The sequence below is a fragment of the Mus pahari genome, chromosome 2 (genome assembly GCF_900095145.1).
Source record: "Mus pahari chromosome 2, PAHARI_EIJ_v1.1, whole genome shotgun sequence".
Classification (NCBI taxonomy): Eukaryota; Metazoa; Chordata; class Mammalia; order Rodentia; family Muridae; genus Mus; species Mus pahari.
In genome coordinates, this window is record NC_034591.1 from 29,527,233 (window position 1) to 29,547,553 (window position 20,321).

The window sequence follows — 20,321 nt, forward strand, 5'->3', positions numbered from 1 at the left end:
CTCCTCCCTCCTCCCCCCCTCTCTCTCCCCCCTCTCCTCCCTCTCCCTCTCCCCTCCTCCATAAGGCTGTCCTGGGAGGCACTGTATCCATATGTGGGTCCAAGTCAGTGAAGGAATCTCTCCTTAAGCTTGCGACTGAGATTCTTGGCACATTGCTGGTTTAGCCACAGTTTTTAAACAAATATCACAATTGCCTGGAGGGCTTGGTAGAGCACAGATGTCTAAATCCCATGTCCAAAATTTTCTGATTTAAGTCATCTCTACAAGGGACTGATAATTTGCATGTCAAACATTCATGGGTGATTTTGACGCAGCTGATCTAAAGACTACAGCTTGAAAGCCAATGAATCACATACTAGTCCATCAACAAAAGGGTGCCCTATAAATCAAAGAGGCTCCAACTGCATCCACAATGATGCAATTAACTCCAGAGAGTTAATTGAACACAACAGGTGCAGCACTGGCCAAGGACGGCCTGGACAGCATCATATGGCACTGCTCCATTTATGCTGCACTCTCTGCGGTGACCAGTACATTTTGGTGCTGATTTTGTCCCTGCTTTGTTGCCCATTCTATTAGGGTTCCTCACTCAGGGCTCATGAGCTCTGGCTTTTCTGAGGACTCTCTCCAGCCACCTCATATCCTAATCCTTAGATCTTTCTCAGAGACACCACCCTACTTCATCTTCTCACTTCTGATTATTAATAGGCCAGTATTTCTAAATATATCATGTTTTGAAAAATGTTCTTCATCTTCTTGTTTGAAGAAAAAGTTGATTGGTTCAAGTGGCTGGAATTGTACTGATATATTTAAATTCCACTTTCTAGGAGTTTAGGGTTTGACTTTAGTTAATACTTTTACAAGGCCAATTAACTGTATTCTGAAAGAATTATAAATAGAATACTAGTGTGTATGCAGTGTGACTGATAACTCTGACCAAGAACTACAGGAATTCTGGCACCTTAGAGGTGGTATGTTACTGAAGGTTTTATCCTATGGGGGAACTCATATCTTCTCATCTTGACATACAAAGATGTTATTAAAGTAGCTTTTCTAGAGGGAATAATGTGAAATTGTCACTTTATTTACTTATTTGTTTTATACTAGGAATCCACTTCATGGTCTTGCACATTCTCCCACTAAGCTACAAACCCTGTCACCCAGTTGACATTTAATGAGGTGATATGCCTTACTATTATGTGAAAGCCTATAAGTATTTTAATAAACTTTACATACTTTCACATTGTAACAATGTGTCTTGTGACTTCTTTTCCTTTCCTATGTTTTCTTTAAATATCAGTTGACCATTCATTGAGAAAACATGTGTTGAGTTCTTCTTTATGCTGGAGCTTAAGATGGATGTAGGAAAATAAAGATGACTAATATACACTTGCCTTCTTCCAAAGGCTCCCAAGACAGTGTTCGTGACTTGAAGCAAGATGTAAACATGTTTGACATAGCAAGAATGAAAGTCAGATCTCTCTTAAATTGGCTCTTTTGGCTGGGGACCAGCACAGGGACAGCTGCTTCCTGTGATCTGTCATTTGCGTACCTTGGGGCCAGGCTGTCCTTTCCCGGGCATTCCTTCTGGGCCTCTTGTTCCTGGAAGCCCAGCTTCTCCCTGGAGGGAAGGACACCAATGCCAAAGTCGGTTCATGGAGGACAAAATGCAGAACCCATCTTGTGTCTCCTCCTATTGCCAGGGAATTTGACTTGGACCACCCCCCCCCCAAAACACACCAGACCTTCGTTGTCATCTCAGAATTAAATTGGAAACTTATCAATGAATAAATTAACATTAAGCTCCCCTTTACCCAGAGCAGTTGAAATACCACAGAGAACTCCCATCTCAGCCAATTTCCAAAGCGCTAAACTCCCTTTCCTTTGGCTCTTCACTCACATTTAGTAGATTTTTTTTTTCAACAAGAAAGTTTTTCCACCTCACCATCTGCTATTTTTCAGCAGTTTTATTAAAAATTGAGTATTTCAAATGTCAACACAAAATAGTTCAGGACATCTTTACAATAGCTTTAGCTTCCCAGATGCATCTACAGACTCGCTCTTCTGGAGGAAGAGAGGTAGTTTTGCTTGAGATTAAACTGATGTGATTTCCAGAACCATGGAACAAAGTGGGAAATGCCCAGGGCAAAGCACCAGCTAGAACTAAGAGCACGTGGGCCACCAAGGCAATGGAGGAAACGGATCCTTTCTGGGGAAAAGGGAAAGAAAGGTCGTTCTTACAGACACTGTTTCCTAGTAATTTAACCTCAGGTCCTGGAGGACCACGGTGCTGGTGTTATCCCAGTTTTGACACTGATGATATTTTAAAAACATAAGATTACCTTCTTTCCAGAGGCCCCATCTTCCCCTGGGACTCCGGGCTGTCCTGGGAGCCCCACTGTGCCTGGCTCCCCCTGGTGGATTAAAAAAAATATTTTTTCAATGATAAGTCCTTAAGGTGTACCTCATTTTGAGTTATTGACTATATCTGAGAGAAACAAATCTGAACAAAGAAATATGATTAGCAACGAAACTTCCCAACTTTGGACAAGTTACCTAACCTTCTGTTTTTCAGTCTTTTGCTGTGGGTTGAATTGTGACGTCTCTAAAGAATTGCATGTAGTTGGAAATAGGGTCTTTATAAATATTATCAAGTTAAGATGAGGTTATTAAGTCCTAGCTCAGTATGACTGGAATCATGATAAAAAGATGACATGGCCCTATAAAAACAAGCGGAAAACTCTGAGACATCAGAGGCAAACGCAGAAGAGGTGCAGCAGCCACAAGACTAGGAGTGCTGAGAACTGACAGCCATAATGAGGCCAGGAAGAATTCATCCCTGTAGGATTTGTTGAAGGCATGGCTATAGATATCTTGATTTCAGACTTGTAGCCTCCAGAATTATGAGACAATAGATTTCTGGTTTTCCAGGGCACTAAGTCTATGACATAGTCTCATCTGTTCTAGGAAAAGAGCCTTTTATTGGACTAAAAGGGGGAATCGTAGAGAGAATATCTTGTGCATTGTATGGATGCATTACCTGTGAATTAAAAAGCCTATGGTCTGTGGTTTAGTCAGAAAATAGAAGGTGGTACATCTGAGAGGAGAAAGGATTCTGGGATAGGCCCAGGTGAGAGACTTGTAATGAAGAAGATGTAATGAGACAGACATATGGTACCTGAGCACAGGTAACCAGCCACATGGCAGAATGCAGATTGGAATAAGTGGGTTATCTTAGTTTTGAGCTAGTCAGAGAAGAGCCTAAACTAGTCAGAGAAGAGCCTGGCTATATGGCCAAGGGATTTGTAAATATATTTTGAGCCAGAGTCTTCTTTCTGGGACTATGGGGCTGGGAGGAAGAACCAGGGCCTAACTTCTACAATTAAAACGTTCAGCCTAATGTAGCAATGCCATTAGCGAACAGATCTAGTGATTGAAAGCCTCTAGGTTAATGGTTCTCAACCTGGAGGGCATCCTGCATATCAGACATCCTGCATAGCAGATACTTAGTCACAATACATAACAGTTGCAAAGTGACAGCTATGGAGTAGCAACAAAATAATTTTTTGGTTGGGGGTCACCACACCATGAGGGTGTCTTAAAGGGTCACGGCATCAGGAAGGTTGAAAACAGCTGCTCTAGATTCTTCCCCAGGTAGCAAGGCTCTCATTGGCTCTCAAGCCAAGCCCCACTAAACTTTCAAATCTTTGGAGAACAGGGTCTCTAATAGACACAAAGCTTTCAAAACACAACCCAAAACAGAGAAAGAGACAAAAATCTACCCATTTTGATTTAAGCTATCCAGTTCATTCCTAGATGTTTAGTCAAGAAAAGGGAAAACAGTTGTCCAGAGACACCTCAATATATGTTTGTAATTTGTAACAGTGAAAGCTTGGAAAGAGCCAACATGTCTTCCACCAGGAAATTGAGTAAGTAAATTGTGGCATCCTTGTGCAAAGGACGGTTTCTTGGCAGTGAAAAGAAACAACTCTTCAGACACCCTATGAAGTGCATCTTAGAATAATTCTGCGGTGTGGAAAGAAGCAACATGTACCTCAGAAGCAGTCAATGGTGGAGCAAGTTGTGGGAAGCTCATCAATATATAGAAGCTAGGGGAGAGAAGAGCAGTTTTGGAAAGGGTTTATGGTAACTCCAATGAATAACGAATGCCTTTATTATCTTGGTTTCAATGAGAAAGATTCAAGACTTTCGTATGCCCCAATCCAAGTGTATATACTAAGCATGTTTATTTATTATAGGCTAACAACACTATGAATGGTTATTTTAAAAGGATGAAACATCCTCAATGAAAGATTAACTGAGTAAAGTATCCTTAAAAAGGAAATACCATGTTTACCTTACCTAAGAAAAGTTTACCTAAAAACGTTGTGCTTACTTAAAAAAAGAAATGGTTCAACAACTTAAAACTCTATTTATCAAGATATTTATAAAGATATTTATATATTTATATATTTATATATATATTTATATATATTTATCAAGATAAATGATAAATTGATATATTTATCAGGTTAACAGTGTAAAAAGGAAAAAATTACTACAACTATTTAGTAGCTATTGAACTTGACAGAAATTCATTATTTATTTATAATAACTAAGCAAAACTTTGGTAAAAGTTGAGATAGAAGAGAATTCCTTTGACCTAAGGGCTATTTCAAAGATTTATAGTATCATGTACTTTTGTTTTTACTCAAATAATATGATTATAGGTAAAAGAAAAGGTAATGAATACATCTATCAGAAATAGGAAGTGATTTCACAGAGTGACTTCATATAAATCTCAACATGCCAAAAACTAAAACAAACCAGGTATTTCTCCAATAGCCTGTAGTAGCTAATCAGAAGTTGTTGGAAAGAGAATAATTTGTACTGCCAAGATTTCTTTTGGGGAGCCTGGGAATGACTTTATGGGGTAGAAGATCTTTATAGAAGAAGTGAAAATATTTTCCTGAAAAGTTAGAAATCCTTACTCTATAATTGGAAGAACTCAATAGCTAATCTGTAGATTAAATTTGACAAACTAACCTAATCCCAAAATTTACTAGAATGAACAGTAAGCAAGAAAGATAAGAGTATTTTTCTTGTTATGCGATATTCTTTTTTTACCCCTTGAGAAAGGTTTTTATGTATCCCAGGTTGACCTCTAACTTGCTGTGTGGCCCCAAGGATGAGCCTGACTGACTGCTTCTCTTGCCTCGGCCTCCTGAGTGCTAGAATTACAGACATGTACCACCACACAGGTTTATATGGAGCTGGAGACTGAATCCAGGGCTTTCCACATGCTAACCAAGCACTCTACCACCTGAGCTACATCCCAGTGATAAAACATATTTTAAATTAGGCAGAATCAAGACAGGAAGGCAATAGTACATAGAAATACAAATAGACAGAAGGAACAGAATAGAGATCTAAACACTGATTATTATTGACATATACAGGTAAATTGATATAAGATATGGGCGCCATTACAAACCAGTGTGGCAAAATGGTGTTTTCAACAGTAAAACAGAGACATGTTGTCAATACAGGGAAAACCAGATTCTTCACACTGACCCCCTCAATACACACAAAGCTAAAAGACAGCTTTAAAAAGTAAAGCATAAAATTTTCAGAAAACTACATGAGAATACTTTCATGACTTTAAGGTGTTTTAAAATAATATTTTAAAAGCACAAGACATAAAATGAGAGAAACACATCAAAATGTCAAACTATACACTAAAAGGATAAATGACAGTTACAACTTAAGGAAAGATAGTTGTAATCCTGCCAAAAAAAGCTTAGTATCCAGACATATAAAGAAGTCTAACGATGAAAACCTAGAATAAAGTACTGAAGATTTACAGAAATCTACATAAAGAAAATTGAAGGTCCCCTGAGCACTTGGAAAAGCTGTTCATTTAGTTTCCAGGGAATAAAAATTAAAATGATGAAATGTATTTTTGTGTATTTCATATTTTTTTTCAGTTAAGAGGAGACTATGCTGTGAATAAAGAAGAGGTGACCTGGTATCCATGTGAGACAGGATTCCTGCTGCATCCAAACAGGGGACTGGGTGTTCTGTGACTTTACTGTCACACCTTTCTGTGGTTTTTTAAAAGACTGGCATATGCAAAGGAAAATGTGGTTATGGTCGAGCATAACTGAGACAGGAGAAGCACGTTAACTACCACGAGCAGGAAAGAGGGTAAACTTGAAATGAGATACTGTCGTACAGTGAAGTGCTTTTTAAAGTGAGAGAACCTTAAGATGACTGAAAAAACTGGAATTTAAACCTAGGTGGTCTAACTGAAGATCCTTAACATACTGTGGACTGTCTCTCTAAATTGACATATAAATTGTATACTACATGTGTATACATGTACACATGTATATTTTATGTCTGTGTACACACACATATATATCATAATTAGCAGTTAACATAGTATATACTATATCAAAGCCATGCAAAATTACAACTTTTACTGCTTTATTAATACAATAATAATTATAATACAATGTTAAAATCTTTTGTGATTATCTCTTTATATATGTATGTGATATGTATGTTCTTGTTAAGCTTACATCTGATATATTCTTCTACTACCCAAATGTTTATAAGACTCTGCCAATGATAGCCAAACAATGAAGAAGTTCAAAGCTCAGTGTAGTTCACTAGAGTCTATAAACCTTCAGGTTAAGCACAGAACCTATGACGGGTACAGCAAGTAGCAATTCACCCTTCACCCGTTTAGCACTGTTTGAGGTACACCATGTGGTCAAAACTGGCATCCAATAACAAACAAGATGAACATGGTTCCTGCCTGGAGGGAAGCAGGAGTTCCCTAACAACTCCTTCCAATAGAAACACCAAGAAAACTGAGCAAGTAATAATTATACTTTTCTTCCTATATTTTAAAGTTAAGAGAAACAAAGTATATACATTTAGATGGTGGATGCATGTTCTTCCTTGCATTCAGGTGTGAAGGAAACCGTACACTGTATAATGTAAAAGGCTTAGTAGCATCTTAGAAGCAATCAGCTCACCTTTGGACCCTGTACTCCAATTCCCATTGGTCCTCTAGGCCCTGTGGGTCCCATCTGGCCTACTTCTCCCTGGGAAGGAAAGAATATTTAAATATTGAAGCAAAATAAAACTAATACATTCCTGCCTTTGATTTCCTCAGAACGTTTGTATATCAGCAAAGTAAAATGATCAAAGCAAAAATATACTTAATTCACATACACACATACACACATGCACAGACAGGGTGCTAGTTACATGTGAAGTCTCTTCAGTTACATGGATTTTTATTGCATTTGACTTAATATATAGGCATGTGGTATACACCTGTAGGGACACCTTAAAAATTAGTTCCCAGCCAGGTGGTGGTGGCGCATGCCTTTAATCCCAGCACTTGGGAGGCAGATTTCTGAGTTCGAGGCTAGCCTGGTCTTCAAAGTGAGTTCTAGGACACCCAGGGCTACACAGAGAAACCCTGTCTCGAAAAAAACAAAAGCACCCCCCCCCCAAAAAAAGTTCCCTTATCTAATAGTTAAACATACACATGGAGAGCCCAGGTGGTCCCTGACCAAGAGCAACAATCAGACCATCTTGAGCGCTCAGTGATGAGCCCCAAGTAAAACCTCAAATGACACACACCTATAATCTCAGCACTGGGGAGGCAGAGCGACACAGGACGATCCTAAGTGTCAGGGACTTACCCAATCTACACAGAAAGATCTCCTCTTCCCTCACACCCCCCAAAACAAATAAAGAAACAAATCTAAAGGGTAGAAATGATGCCTTTCTTCTTACATGTGTGCTCCACGGCGAGCACCTCCGAGAAGTACCTTTCTTATCTCTTTATCTGTCTATTTATTTAACAATGAATTCCTGAAAAAAGTATGGATGGTAGCTAATTATATGCTAACTGCCTCTTCTCAAGGGATGAAAAAGAATTCCAAGTTAAGGGATAAACTCTTACTCTTTAGAGTATCCTGTCTCCATCTTTTTCAGGTTCTGGAACTTGAACCCACTGTGGGGATACTGGTGAGAACGCAAGGCCACCAGCCCAGAGAAGGTTGCCTATTTGCACTGCTAGAATACAGTCTCAATAATTAAAAATATAAACAAAATATAAATAAAGGTTATGCAAATAAAAGCATCCATCGTAAAGCAAAAAGAATGTTAGACTAAGTCATTAATAATATCAGTATTATTTGGCATAGAATGTTCTTATTTTCAAGTTAATTCCATCTGTTCTTTTGCAGTCATTGAACATTAATCATAAACAACAATTATACCATAAATGTACTAAATATCTCTGTCATTTAGAAAATTACCTTAGGACCAGGTGAGCCTTGTCCTGGGGGTCCTTGTGGACCAGGTGGGCCAGATGGACCTTGGATCCCCTTAAGAATAAAAGTTTTAAATGTTAGTGAAATTAAGACATGGAGAACAGTCTTGTCTTTTAGAGTGAAAGATTAGCTCCCCATAACAAATTCACTGGACAGCTGGAAGGTTCTAGTCAAATCCCATTGCTTAAACCCAATGCATATCCTTTCCTTCTATGATAGTAAGAGAAATTTCAGTTAGCCCACATGTATACTTGGAATAAATCTCATGCTTCCAGTAAACAACTTTAATCCCAGGATTTGGAAGGCAGAAAGAGGACAATCTCTATGAGTTTGAGGACTTCCTGTTCTATATAGTGAATTCCAGAGCAGTCAATACCTACATAGTAAGACCTTGTCTCAAAAAACAAAATCAAAGTACATGCTGCCTCAACCCTCATAGAGGTCAGATGTGGTTAAATGGACCTGACTGCGACTGTTAGGATGTGGGTGTGGAGTGATGTATGCACGTTCCCCTTCATTCTAAAGGAAGAAGGACTTCTGTCCTTCTCTTCTTCCTGTGGATGGAGTTAAGCCATGTGGTAGTCTCAGACCATGTAGATGAAGAAAGCTGCCCAGGGAGAGACAGATTAACAAGAAAGAAGATGCCTGGACCCTTGACGACACGAATGAACACAGCCTCTGCCCCAGCTTGAAAATTTCAATATCAACAGGGAAATTCCATAGTGCTAAACAAATACACAGCTTTTTTTTTTTCTTCCTGCATGTATATATGACATGCAGAGAAGTGTATTTCTTCATTGGATGCAATGGCATATTAAAGATCTGGACCCTAAAAAGCGAGCTGAGAGACACGAAAGTGAAACATGTTTAAATACACAACTCCTCGCCGCACTGTGTGGGTAAACTGAGGTAGAGGAGCATCGGATTTACGAACTTCTCTTCCGGACAAATGTCTCCGGATTACTAGGCGTTTTCTTTGTAGAGGATGGGAAGGGGTTTGGCTGCGACTTCCTTTACTCTGACCTTAGAAGGAGGGTTTCAATGAAGACACTTATACTTTGATTTTGGTTTGGGGGACACAGAGTGGGGGAGGGAATGACTCGGTCCCGAGGAACCTAAAATAGCCTGTGGGATCTCAAAGAGGCCAGACCGGATCATCCTGTATACCCAGAGTTTGTCAGAGCTGAAGCACGGAAGAGTTTCCTGTTGATGAAATGTATTACAAGGCGGAGGCAAGGGTGGCTTGGGACTGTCTTGAATCGTGTCCAGGTGACCAAGAGGACAAAACAACTGCAGCAGAGAGAACCAAGCTTCAGCAAAAGCAGAGGCTGCGAGGAAGCGCAGCCGGAGGAAGGTTTTCCTCCACATCCTAGGAGAAATGGACAAAGGGCCAATGAAAGAATCGCACCGGTGAGAGGTCTGAGCACTCGTCTCCCAAATCCTGACAGCAAAAGCCATGTACCGCAGAAACAATCGAGAAAGAGCTTTCATGTTCTCCTGCCAAGTCTCTCTCTACCTCAGCCTAGGAGAAAAGAGACTGCCCCATCCCCTCCGGCCTGTAACCACATAATGAAGTTAAGAGTCACCAGGTGCATTTTTTGTTTCCAGATACCAAACTATTATTTGATATTTGCAACATGCAGCAGCAACCTTACAACTGCCATTGTGCAAAAGTGATCCAAAGTGCTCAGCTGGAAACTTCATTAAGTGGCAGGAAAGAGAAGACATGACACCCACTGGGGAATAATTATTAAAGACTATCAAGAGGAAAACAATAAAATTATGCTTGCTTGCATCCCACAAACTGTAACTGTAAAAACAATGTTTACAGAACACGTTAATTGATATTTATACAAAATCAACATTCCTTTTGCTTCAGTTAGATGATATAGCTGCTTGTCTTCTGTAAAATATAAATATTGGAGTTGGAAAGTTGGCTAAGTGACAAAGAGAACTTGCTAATCGTACAGAATATTTACATTCACAGTACCCAAATGGCACTGACAACCATCTGTACCTCAATTCTGGGGAATCTGATGCCTTCTTCGGTCTCCACAAGTAATAAGCATGCACACAGTGTACATATATACATACAGGGAAGCACTCATACATATAAAATAAAAAGCAAATATCATTCCCTTGTGTATGATTGATGAGACTGAGCAGTCCACATAAGTTTGGGGAGCTACAGTAGTTCTAAGAAGAAACTTTTCTAAGTTTTATAGCTACCCACAAGTATCCACTCAATGAACACGGAACAAAATAGCATAGCATGTACATGGGGCATTTGTTCCTATAGATATTGTAGAACCATACACATAGCTGTATATGATTACTTATATTCTATTTTATTCTGTGAAACATGATTAAGTCTCTAAATATATAATGAAATTTACAGACCATCCAAAGGACATTGTCTAAGGGTTGCTAGAAACAGATTTAATAGATGAATGCAGAAATACATTTCTATAAGCAAGTAATGCAGGAAGAAATGATGAGAACAAGAATATGCTAGACTAAGGCTACGAACAGAACTAAAAGGCTGTATGAACAGAGACTAAATTTATGTAGTATTTATGTCATTTCTCTTAAAAACAGTAAATAATGCTTTCTTGGTGCAGAGAAGTTTACAAATACTACGTTTCATTAATTTTCCTACCCATTAAAGGTCAGCCCCGTAAAGACATTTTGCCTTTAAGTTTTTATTATTTTCTCTTGTTTTGTTTTTTATTTTCTTTTGTAATGAAGAAACACTAACAAAATAAATAAATAACAATCTCCATCAAGAACTGGCATTAAAGGAAACAGGAATCCAGGAAGCCACAAGTGGGAGGTTCAGAACCCACAGACCATCTGGACAGACTGGTTCGTCTTTGAACTCATCTGAGTCCCAGATTTGTATCTCGGCCCCAACAAACCACAAGACCCAGCATGTAACAGTGCTGCCAGGATCCCAGGACCAGAAGGTATCCCTGCAGGGCCCCATAGACAAACCGCAGGTCTTGTGAGTCAGTCTGGCCTCATCGGTAGCCAGAATGCCCAGCTCTTAATTATTATCTCAATACTTAGTCACAGAACGACCTTGATGTCTTCCGCACCTTTATCTTCCTTAGCGTATTTATTAGACTGGGAACTCTGCCAAGCATGAGGAAGTGAGGAAAGAAGTATTCGCCAACCTCACTGTTTCTTGGGATGACAAATATGTAGTAATAATGATGAAGAATTCTTAGGAATAAACTTGACATTACAGGTCAACAATGAGATTTGGAATTACCTCACTTTCAAACCTTTTGCTTCCCTCATCACTAGAGGTCAAGTAAGTGCTATGAAGTCTCCAGGCCACATCGTGATTCAAACTGTAGCCATAAATTCTAATCCAATGTGCTTGCCACTTTGTAACTAGGGCAATAAATCTGTATTTGCTGGGGGCTTTGATTAAATGAGAGTGCATGGCTAAAGGCAGAGAGTGAACAATAGCAGATAGCACTGATGTCCTGGCTCCAAACCATTAACACTTGACAGGCTTCCCCAAGTATTCAAAGGTTTTAGAAGTGGTCCTAGCTCTGAGCACACAGACACACAGGCATCCTTTGCTTCTTCTGACCATAAGAGGCCCCATGTCCTTTACAAATAAATCCCACTGTGGGCTGCTTCTATTTGGGAAGGATGTCTTTGAATTAAGTCATCACCTCTGATTCTAGTGCTTAGCTTAAATTGTAATGCTATAGTTAGGTAGATAAATGGTTGGGGGGGGGTGTGTGAAACAAAAACATGGCACCAAGAAACACATAATTTATTTATTTATTTTTTTAACTCTCTGAAAGTTCTAAAATTATAAAATTATAGCCTCACGATACTATTGTACCCTTTCCGGCATTATTCTGAAGCTCCCCCCCCCCCCCCGGAATTCATTGGCCACGTGAACACTGATGCTTGCCAGCCTGGCCTAAACACAGGGCTGAGATGAAATGTTTGGCACCAAGGAAGAAGAAGCAAGTACTGCTTTACCTGCTCGCCTTGGCTTCCGATACCAGGAATACCCGCTGGTCCCTGAGGTCCCACGGGTCCCAAATCTCCCTGTCAAAATATAAGTAGACAAAACTTCATTTACCTAGGTCTTGATCATCTAGAACTGACATAAGATTAAAATCTATCTTGATACTTTTAACAAATTCAACATGGAAAAAAATTCAATCCTCTGATCCTTTCTATAATGTATAGTCCAATGTACCGAAACAATTAGTAGTATATTCATTTTTTTATCCAAATTTTTTATCTTTAGTGAAATTTATATTATCTATTTTAGTTTTTGACATTATAATATAATTACACATTTATCCCCTCCCTCCCTACCCTGCAAACCTTCCCATATACCCCTTCCTGCTCTCTTTCAAATTCATGACCATTTTTATTAATTGTTCTTATATACATTTATGCATATCTGTATGCATAAATATTCCCAAATACACAAGATCAACCTAGAATTTGTTACAATTTACATTTAGTTGCCATTGCCATTTCTCTCACATCCCAAACCAGCTAAAGTTACTATAAAGATTAAAATCTTTCCTTAGGAATAATATTTAATAATATTTAAATGTATAAAATTAGTGAAATGTGAGATAAAATGAGATTTGAGAGACAAACTGGAGAAAAGTATTTTTAAATTCTTCCAATAGTTTGTCAAAATTTATGTATAAAAGGCAGCAAAATGAAAGAACTGAAGAAACTTCTCTGAGAAAACTAAGCTGAAGTGGCCAGGGAGGACAGGTGTGGATGGTTCACGCCTCTAATCCTAGCACCCAGGAAACTGAGGTAGATGGATCTCTGTGAGTCAGATACCAGCCTAGACTACATAGCAAATTCCCAGCCAGCCAGGGTTCCATAGTGAGACCCTATCTCAAAAAATGCCTATGTCTGTGAAGAAATAGTATTGACCATTCATTTCAAGTCTTCCTACAAGTTTGTTTTCTTTTCTTTTCTTTTTTTTTTTTTTTTTTTTTTTTTTTTTTTTTTTTTTTTGAGTGCTCATTGTGTGCTAGGAACACAGGTCAAACATGGGGAACATAGGTCCAAACAACCCCTAAGTTTCCATCCTCAGTGGAACTTAAGGAACAGAATGATTAAGGATGGGTAAAAAGCATACTATTTTGAATCCTAAGCAAGGGAGGCATAACAGCTCTAGAAATGCTGGGCACAATGGCTTCCCTGATGAAAAGGAAGGTAGACATAGGAGGGAAGGATTTCAGACAGAACCAATAGCTAGTGGAAGGATAATGGCTCACTGGATCAGAAACTGCAAAGAGACAGCATGGGTGGGATGTCTGTCAGTGAAGACAACTTCAGCCAATGAGGTCAGAGAAGTATGGCAGTGAGCCTGGTAAAAGCATCAACAGGGATTGACGTGGTGGTAAGGACACTGGATCTCCTTGGAGAGAGAGAGAGAAACTGGAGATCGGTTTCATGCAGGAGAGTGGATGACTTAGAAGGACTCCCTGAGAGACAGTGTGGCATGTGCCAGCTCGTGGTCCTAGGTTACTTATGAAGTAGAGAACAGAAATGGCTCCAACTGGGAAGAATTGAGAAAGAAGCAAAGTTGGAGGAGGGAGTGATCCCTAGAGATTAAATCCAGACATGCTAAACTTGAAAAGCCTAAAACTGACATCCAGGTGGGGTTACTAAGTGGGAGAGAACTAGACCAGGGGTTTCAATGGGAGGACCTTCACAATACTAACAATAGTTAATACCATGCCTGGGTGACTTTACCGAGAGACAGAGAAGGTCAGAGGCAAGTCCTTCTAGAACCTTTAGAGGTAAGAGAAGTGGAACTGAGAAGCAGGCTAAGAAGGTTCTCTAGAGACCAAGAAAAGAGAGGGCTTCAAAGGGGTGGGGTCAGTGATCAAGTACGCCTACTGAGAACTATTCTGTTGAGCAGCATGGTCAAAGAAGCATTGTGTCTGTTTCAATGGCAATGGTATGTAGACTACATCAGGGTGAGCCAATGTTTTTAGCAGGGTATTTGTAATTGAACTTAAGGCCTCACCCATGTGAGGCAAGCTCTCTATCATTGAGATACCTTTTATTTTGATATACAGGCTCTTGTTAACCTTGAGCTTACTCCATGGTCCAGTCATGTTTTGAATTTGAGATCCCCCTGCCTAAGCTTCCAGAGTTGCTGGAAGTACAGGCATGTACCTCCAGGCCCAGGTAGCAAGCCTTTTCTTATAAGATTAGTTAATGAATCTTGACAGCCAAAATAAGGTCTGTTTTATAACTAAGGGTTGCTGCTTTAATGGCATATAAACAAACCATAGGTAAAAGGTAAATAACCAGGAATGTCTGTGTGCCAATAACACTTGGTTCAAAAGGACAGGCAGGCAACTTGGGCTAAAAAGTTATTTATAAACAAAAATCACATAATTGGACCAGGCTTTATATAAATGAAAGAATGTTAAACTTATGTCAAAGCATGCCCTAGAATAAAAATGTGTCCAGTTCTGATTCAGAGATAGACTGTTTTGATCGAGAACTTGATTTCTTCTCCAGGGGGCTCTGAACTAAGTGGGCTTCATGCCTTGTCTAGTTTAATCGTCTTTATAACTCCTTGCTGTGTCTGTACTTCTCAGATGACCTTCAAGAATCCCCACCATGCCCCATATGTCAGATGACAGTAGTTAGTTTCAAGTCAGCTGACTCCAAAACCCAACTCAAAACCAATAATCTGCAAATAGTCAGCAAAGAAATCAAAGGTTCCCTTTATATAGAGAGAGTTTCCAATTAAATGTCTAAGCTGTCGACAATGTTTGCTCTAGCACTATTCACAACAGCTAAGTTATGCAATCAATTTAGATGTTTAAAATCACAAAATGGGTAAAAATGTGATGATATATATATATATATATATATATATATATATATATATATCAGCTCTTTCAGCCATTAAGAATGAAGTTACATCATCTGCAAAAAGAATTTCTTTTGGTTGTGAGCCTTTAACTGCTCACAACAGCCCCCTAGTTCTTAAAAAATAGAAGCAGCTGGGTCATCAAGATGGTTCAGGGGCTAAAGGTACTTGCCCCCCTAAGCCTAACTACCTGAGTTTGATCCCTAGAACCAATGTAAAAGTAGGAGGGAGAACCAATTCCACAAAGGTGTCCTCTGACCACAACATGGGGTAATTAATAAATAAAGACATATTTTCATGTGAATACTCTGGAGAAAATAATGCAAAGAGAATTTAGATAGTCTTGGATAGACAAATATTGTATTTTTCTTTCATTCATGTTCCTAGATCTTATGTGTTTCCTACAATCCTGTATCCACATATGACTTGAAAGAGGAAACACAACTGGAAATAAAGTGAATTACTGGGAGTGAAAGAGAAGGATTATAGGAAGGGAAATGTGTCCAAAATAATGTGTGTGTGTGTGTGTGTGTGTGTGTGTGTGTGTGTGTGTGTATGAAATGTCTTTATATTACCCAGAATGATATAAACAATTAAATTTTTATTAAAAAAAGAAATAAAGTATTTCTTTAATTTTTTTAACCAATTATTTATTTGTAAGCCCTTAAGACAGGAGTATTACTTTATCACCGGAGTCACATACCAAAGTTCCTGAACCTCATGTTTTACTTAAAATAATAGGAAAAGAAAAAAAAATTACCAGTAAAAGAAGAGAGAACAGAGTTGCATTTGTAAGAGAACGACAAACAAAAGCTTTGCTATGTGATGCTGTGCAGGTATTTTAGGTTTCTTTTTATGAACTCCAGATGTGAAAGCACAAATACCATGTCCCAGTGACAGCTGGAAGGTTAATTCACTGGGCTCACAACCTTCATGTTCTCACAGCCTCAAAGGAAGAAAGAAGACTTTACACATTTCTAAAGTATGTGCAGCTGCAGTTACACCTGGAGCTAAGCTATCTGAACCAAGAATCATGGTAGACATAAAATTCGCCTGAATCGCTGTTATCTTCATTTGTGATAATTAGTCAGAAGGGAATATATCGCTCATGATTGAAACCCAACCCTTGGGATAATCTTATCAGTTGTTATCCTAATATAAGCAATATAATGACATGCTTAGAGGTTTACAGATAAATAACTCAATTGATATGAGGTCACTAATTTTTGCAAGCATCTCTCTTTACATTTTATTATTCTCTGAGCATTCCATACAAGAATATTATACTTATATCATTTCTTATCCATCTTCTCTCCTCTCCAATTGTTCCTATGCCACCTACTCCAAAATTCATGACCTCTTTTTAAATTATGTATATGTATGTATGTGCATGGGGGTGTGTGCCCATGCTGTGTGTTTGTATGCATGTGTGTGTTTGTGTGTGTGCACTCATACATACCTGAGCACATTTATACATATACATATATAGCATGTATCATATATCTCTCCCCTCTGGAAACTTTCACTTCCCATTGCTCTTTAGGGCCAATCAGCTTCTGATGGGTTTCTATCACCAGCTTCGATTCTACTCCTAGCTTGGACTAGTTAGTATGCGGCTGAATGGGAGTTCACAGCCCACCAGACAGTGCCACGGACCAAGAGAAAATCAAGGACACTCTTTCATCAGGTCTGAGGACAGTCTAATAAATACTGTTCAAATTTAAAGAACAGGTCACATATTGACTAAAATTGGTACATTGTCTAAAACTGAGTGCTTCTAATTTTTTTTTCAACCAGTAACAACTCAGTCAAGTTCCATTTTCCCATAGTTTCTAGAGGAGATTCATTAAAATGCTCAATCATAAAATTAGCTCCACTCCTGAAAGCATCCATTCCCACACCAGCTTGTGCTTTTGTGAATGTTCCCCAAACTACCCCACACCAGCCCGAAGTCTAAGGAAAGCCAAGCCCCGATCTTTGTCCTTAGTTGCTGCTGGTTCCATCACAATAGCTCTCCCTCACTGCAAGGAGCCAATAACCTTTACCTAACCGTAGGCAGACTCTGATAGTCCAGGATAAAGGACAGCAGAGCTACTTTTCTTTTCTTTTTTTTTTTATTAGATATTTTCTTCATTTACATTTCAAATGCTATCCCCAAAGCCCCCTATACCCTCCCCCTGCCCTGCTCCCCAACCCACCCACTCCTGCTTCCTGGCCCTGGCATTCCCCTGTACTGGGAGATATGATCTTCGCAAGACCAAGGGCCTTTCCTCCCATTGATGGCTAACTAGGCCATCCTCTGCTACATATGCAATGAGAGACACAGCTCTGGGAGGTACTGGTTAGCTCATATTGTTGTTCCTCCTATAGGGTTGCAGACCCCTTTAGCTCCTTAGGTACTTTCTCTAGCTCCTCCATTGGGGGCCCTGTGTTCCATCCAATAGATGACTGTGAGCATCCACTTCTGTGTTTGTCAGGTACTGGCATAGCCTCACAAGAGAGAGCTATATCAGGGTCCTGTCATCAAAACCTTTCTGGCATATACAATATTGTCTGGGTTTGGTGGATCTCTGGGTGTGGCAGTCTCTGGATGGTCCTTCCTTCCATCTCAGATCTGAACTTTGTCTCCGTAACTTCTTCCATGGGTATTTTGTTCCCCATTCTAAGAAGGAGTGAAGTATCTACACTTCGGTCTTCCCTCTTCTTGAGTTTCATGTGTTTTGCAAATTGTATCTTGGATATTCTAAGTTTCTGTGCTAATAACCACTTATCAGTGAGTGTATATCATGTGTGTTCTTTTGTGATTGGGTTACCTCACTCAGGATGAGATTCCCTTACTCTAGCCCCATTTAGAAGTAATAATTTTGAGTGAGAACCCAGTGGTAGATGGATAGATACATAGAAAACTAACCATATTATAGTCAATGTGCTTTTTAAAAATGTTCTGAGATCATAATATAATTGCATCCTTTCTCCTTCTTTTTCATCCCTCTACCAATATACTTTGAACAATTGTGTTCTTCCCCAAGAATTATCTCTTGCTGATAAATTCTTTCAAAGAGGTATTGCTGATGACAGGATACATTGAAAGTTAGAATTCAAATAAGAAAGAAGTTATTTAAAATATAAATATGAATTTTCGCATCCTAATTCATCCTGCATCATAAAAGACCTCACCTTGCTAGTTTATAATTACCCAGATACCTGTGTGGGATGCTTGTCATATTATATTGAATTCAAACTGTACGTGAATAAAGAGCAATGTCAAAAATAATTTTACTTTATAATGGTTTTCATTATATTCTTGATATTTAATACCTTATCCCCTTTGATTGACAGGCCTTGTAATCCTTGTGGGCCAATTGGTCCTTCGGATCCCTTTTCTCCCTAAAAGCAAATGGGAAAGGAATCAGTACAGAAGGGAAAGTAAGGGTTCTAAAAGAGTTTACATTATAGTTACTGATAATTGTGGTCCAAATAATTTTTTTAAATCAAGCGTCCAGATTCATTGCTTATTCCAAGTGAGTAATTCTGATGTTGAGATTTGTATCTCGGAAGAAAAGATTAGTTTCAACATTTACACAGGAATGAGTCTCTCCGTGAAAGGCATGTATACACATACCCCACCACTCAAGCTGGAAAGAAGCAAAAGTTCAGTCTCATCACAGATTCAATCAATAATGCGGTACGACTAGGCACAGCAAGCCTCTTTTCTAAATAGTGGTGAAAATGAATCCATTGTGTTAAGAAAATTTGTCGGTTTCTGGAATTGGATTACTGATTCACTGTTTTTATGTTAGAATTTATAAAAATTCACTGAAAAAAATCTAAGTTTATAAGAATTCATGGAAAATCTCAAATAAGCTGTGCTAATCACAGCTTACCCTGTGTAATCTGTCTTACCCTGATCTTATATCTATAAAGTCTTAATACTCTGTGCCTTTGTAGGGAAAAGAAACCACAAGAATCAATCAGAAGTGATATTAAGTTAATGAATTTATTAGAACCACAGGTAAAAGAAAAGGATGTTTCCTAAGAAGCAGGGAAGTATAACTATATTCCTCTCTATAGCCATAGGTGATGGTTAGCTTTAATGTAGAATCGCCTGGAAAAGAGTCCCAAAAAACTGTCTACATTGTATTGGTCTGTGGACATGTTTGTGGGGGTTGTCTTAAGTCAATTAGTCAATGTGGGAAAACACAGCCCATCTGGGTGGCACCATTCCTTAAGGAAGGGGCTCTAAACTGTACACGAGTGAATAAATAGAACAGAACGTACAGGTGAGCAAGTGAGCATGCATTCAGCCATCCTCTCTTTGTCCTTGACTGTGGATGTGATGTGACCAGCTCCCTCAAGCCCCTGCTGCTACTTCCCTGCTAGGATGTATTATAACCTGAAATGTTGAGCTAAAATAAGCTTTGTTCTGTAAGTTGCTTTTTGTCAGGATATTCTATTACTGAAACAGAAATAAAACCAAAACACCATAATGTAACTACATATTTCCCACATCAGTGCAAATTAGCTACCTAAAGAAAACTTTCATTAATAGCCTGGTGGGAGAATAAAGTGTTCCAGTTGTTACCCAGAATGCAATCTTTTATACTTGACCCTAAAGTATCACTGAAGATAAATGTAATTTCCTTGATAAATCAGGAGCCTTTAAGCCTTTAAATTAGTGGGCTATTATATTTCAGAGTTTATCATATCATGCTTTATGTATGTGGTAATTTGCCTACATGTATGTCTGTATACCACCACATTCATGCCCAATGCTGTTAGAGGCCAGAAGAGGGCATCAAGCACCCCAGAACTGAAGTCAAATGTGGTCATGAACCACCATGCATGTTCTGGGAATCAAATTTGGTTTCTCTGGAATACCAGCTAGTACACTTAATTGCCAAGCCCTCTCTCCAGGCCCCATATTGTATCAGTTTTATATTGTATACAAATGTGTTGGACGTGTCATTGAGGCATGCCATGAAATATTATACTTTCTAGTATTTTAGTATTATATTGAATATAATATTCTCTCTGTCTCTCTCTCTCTGTCTCTCTCT

General features: G+C 38.9%; 1 protein-coding gene across 1 annotated transcript in view; it reads right to left on the reverse strand.

Moving 5' to 3' along the window:
* Positions 1 to 20,321, reverse strand: part of Col28a1 (collagen type XXVIII alpha 1 chain) — a 173,094-nt gene that overhangs the window by 89,989 nt on the left and 62,784 nt on the right. The window contains exons 14-19 of the mRNA XM_021191488.1: positions 18,583 to 18,651; positions 12,369 to 12,437; positions 8,346 to 8,414; positions 7,047 to 7,115; positions 2,343 to 2,414; positions 1,553 to 1,621 (exon numbers count right to left, since the gene is read on the reverse strand). Of these exons, the coding sequence (XP_021047147.1) occupies positions 1,553 to 1,621; positions 2,343 to 2,414; positions 7,047 to 7,115; positions 8,346 to 8,414; positions 12,369 to 12,437; positions 18,583 to 18,651 (417 nt within the window). The remainder of the gene's footprint in view (positions 1 to 1,552; positions 1,622 to 2,342; positions 2,415 to 7,046; positions 7,116 to 8,345; positions 8,415 to 12,368; positions 12,438 to 18,582; positions 18,652 to 20,321) is intronic.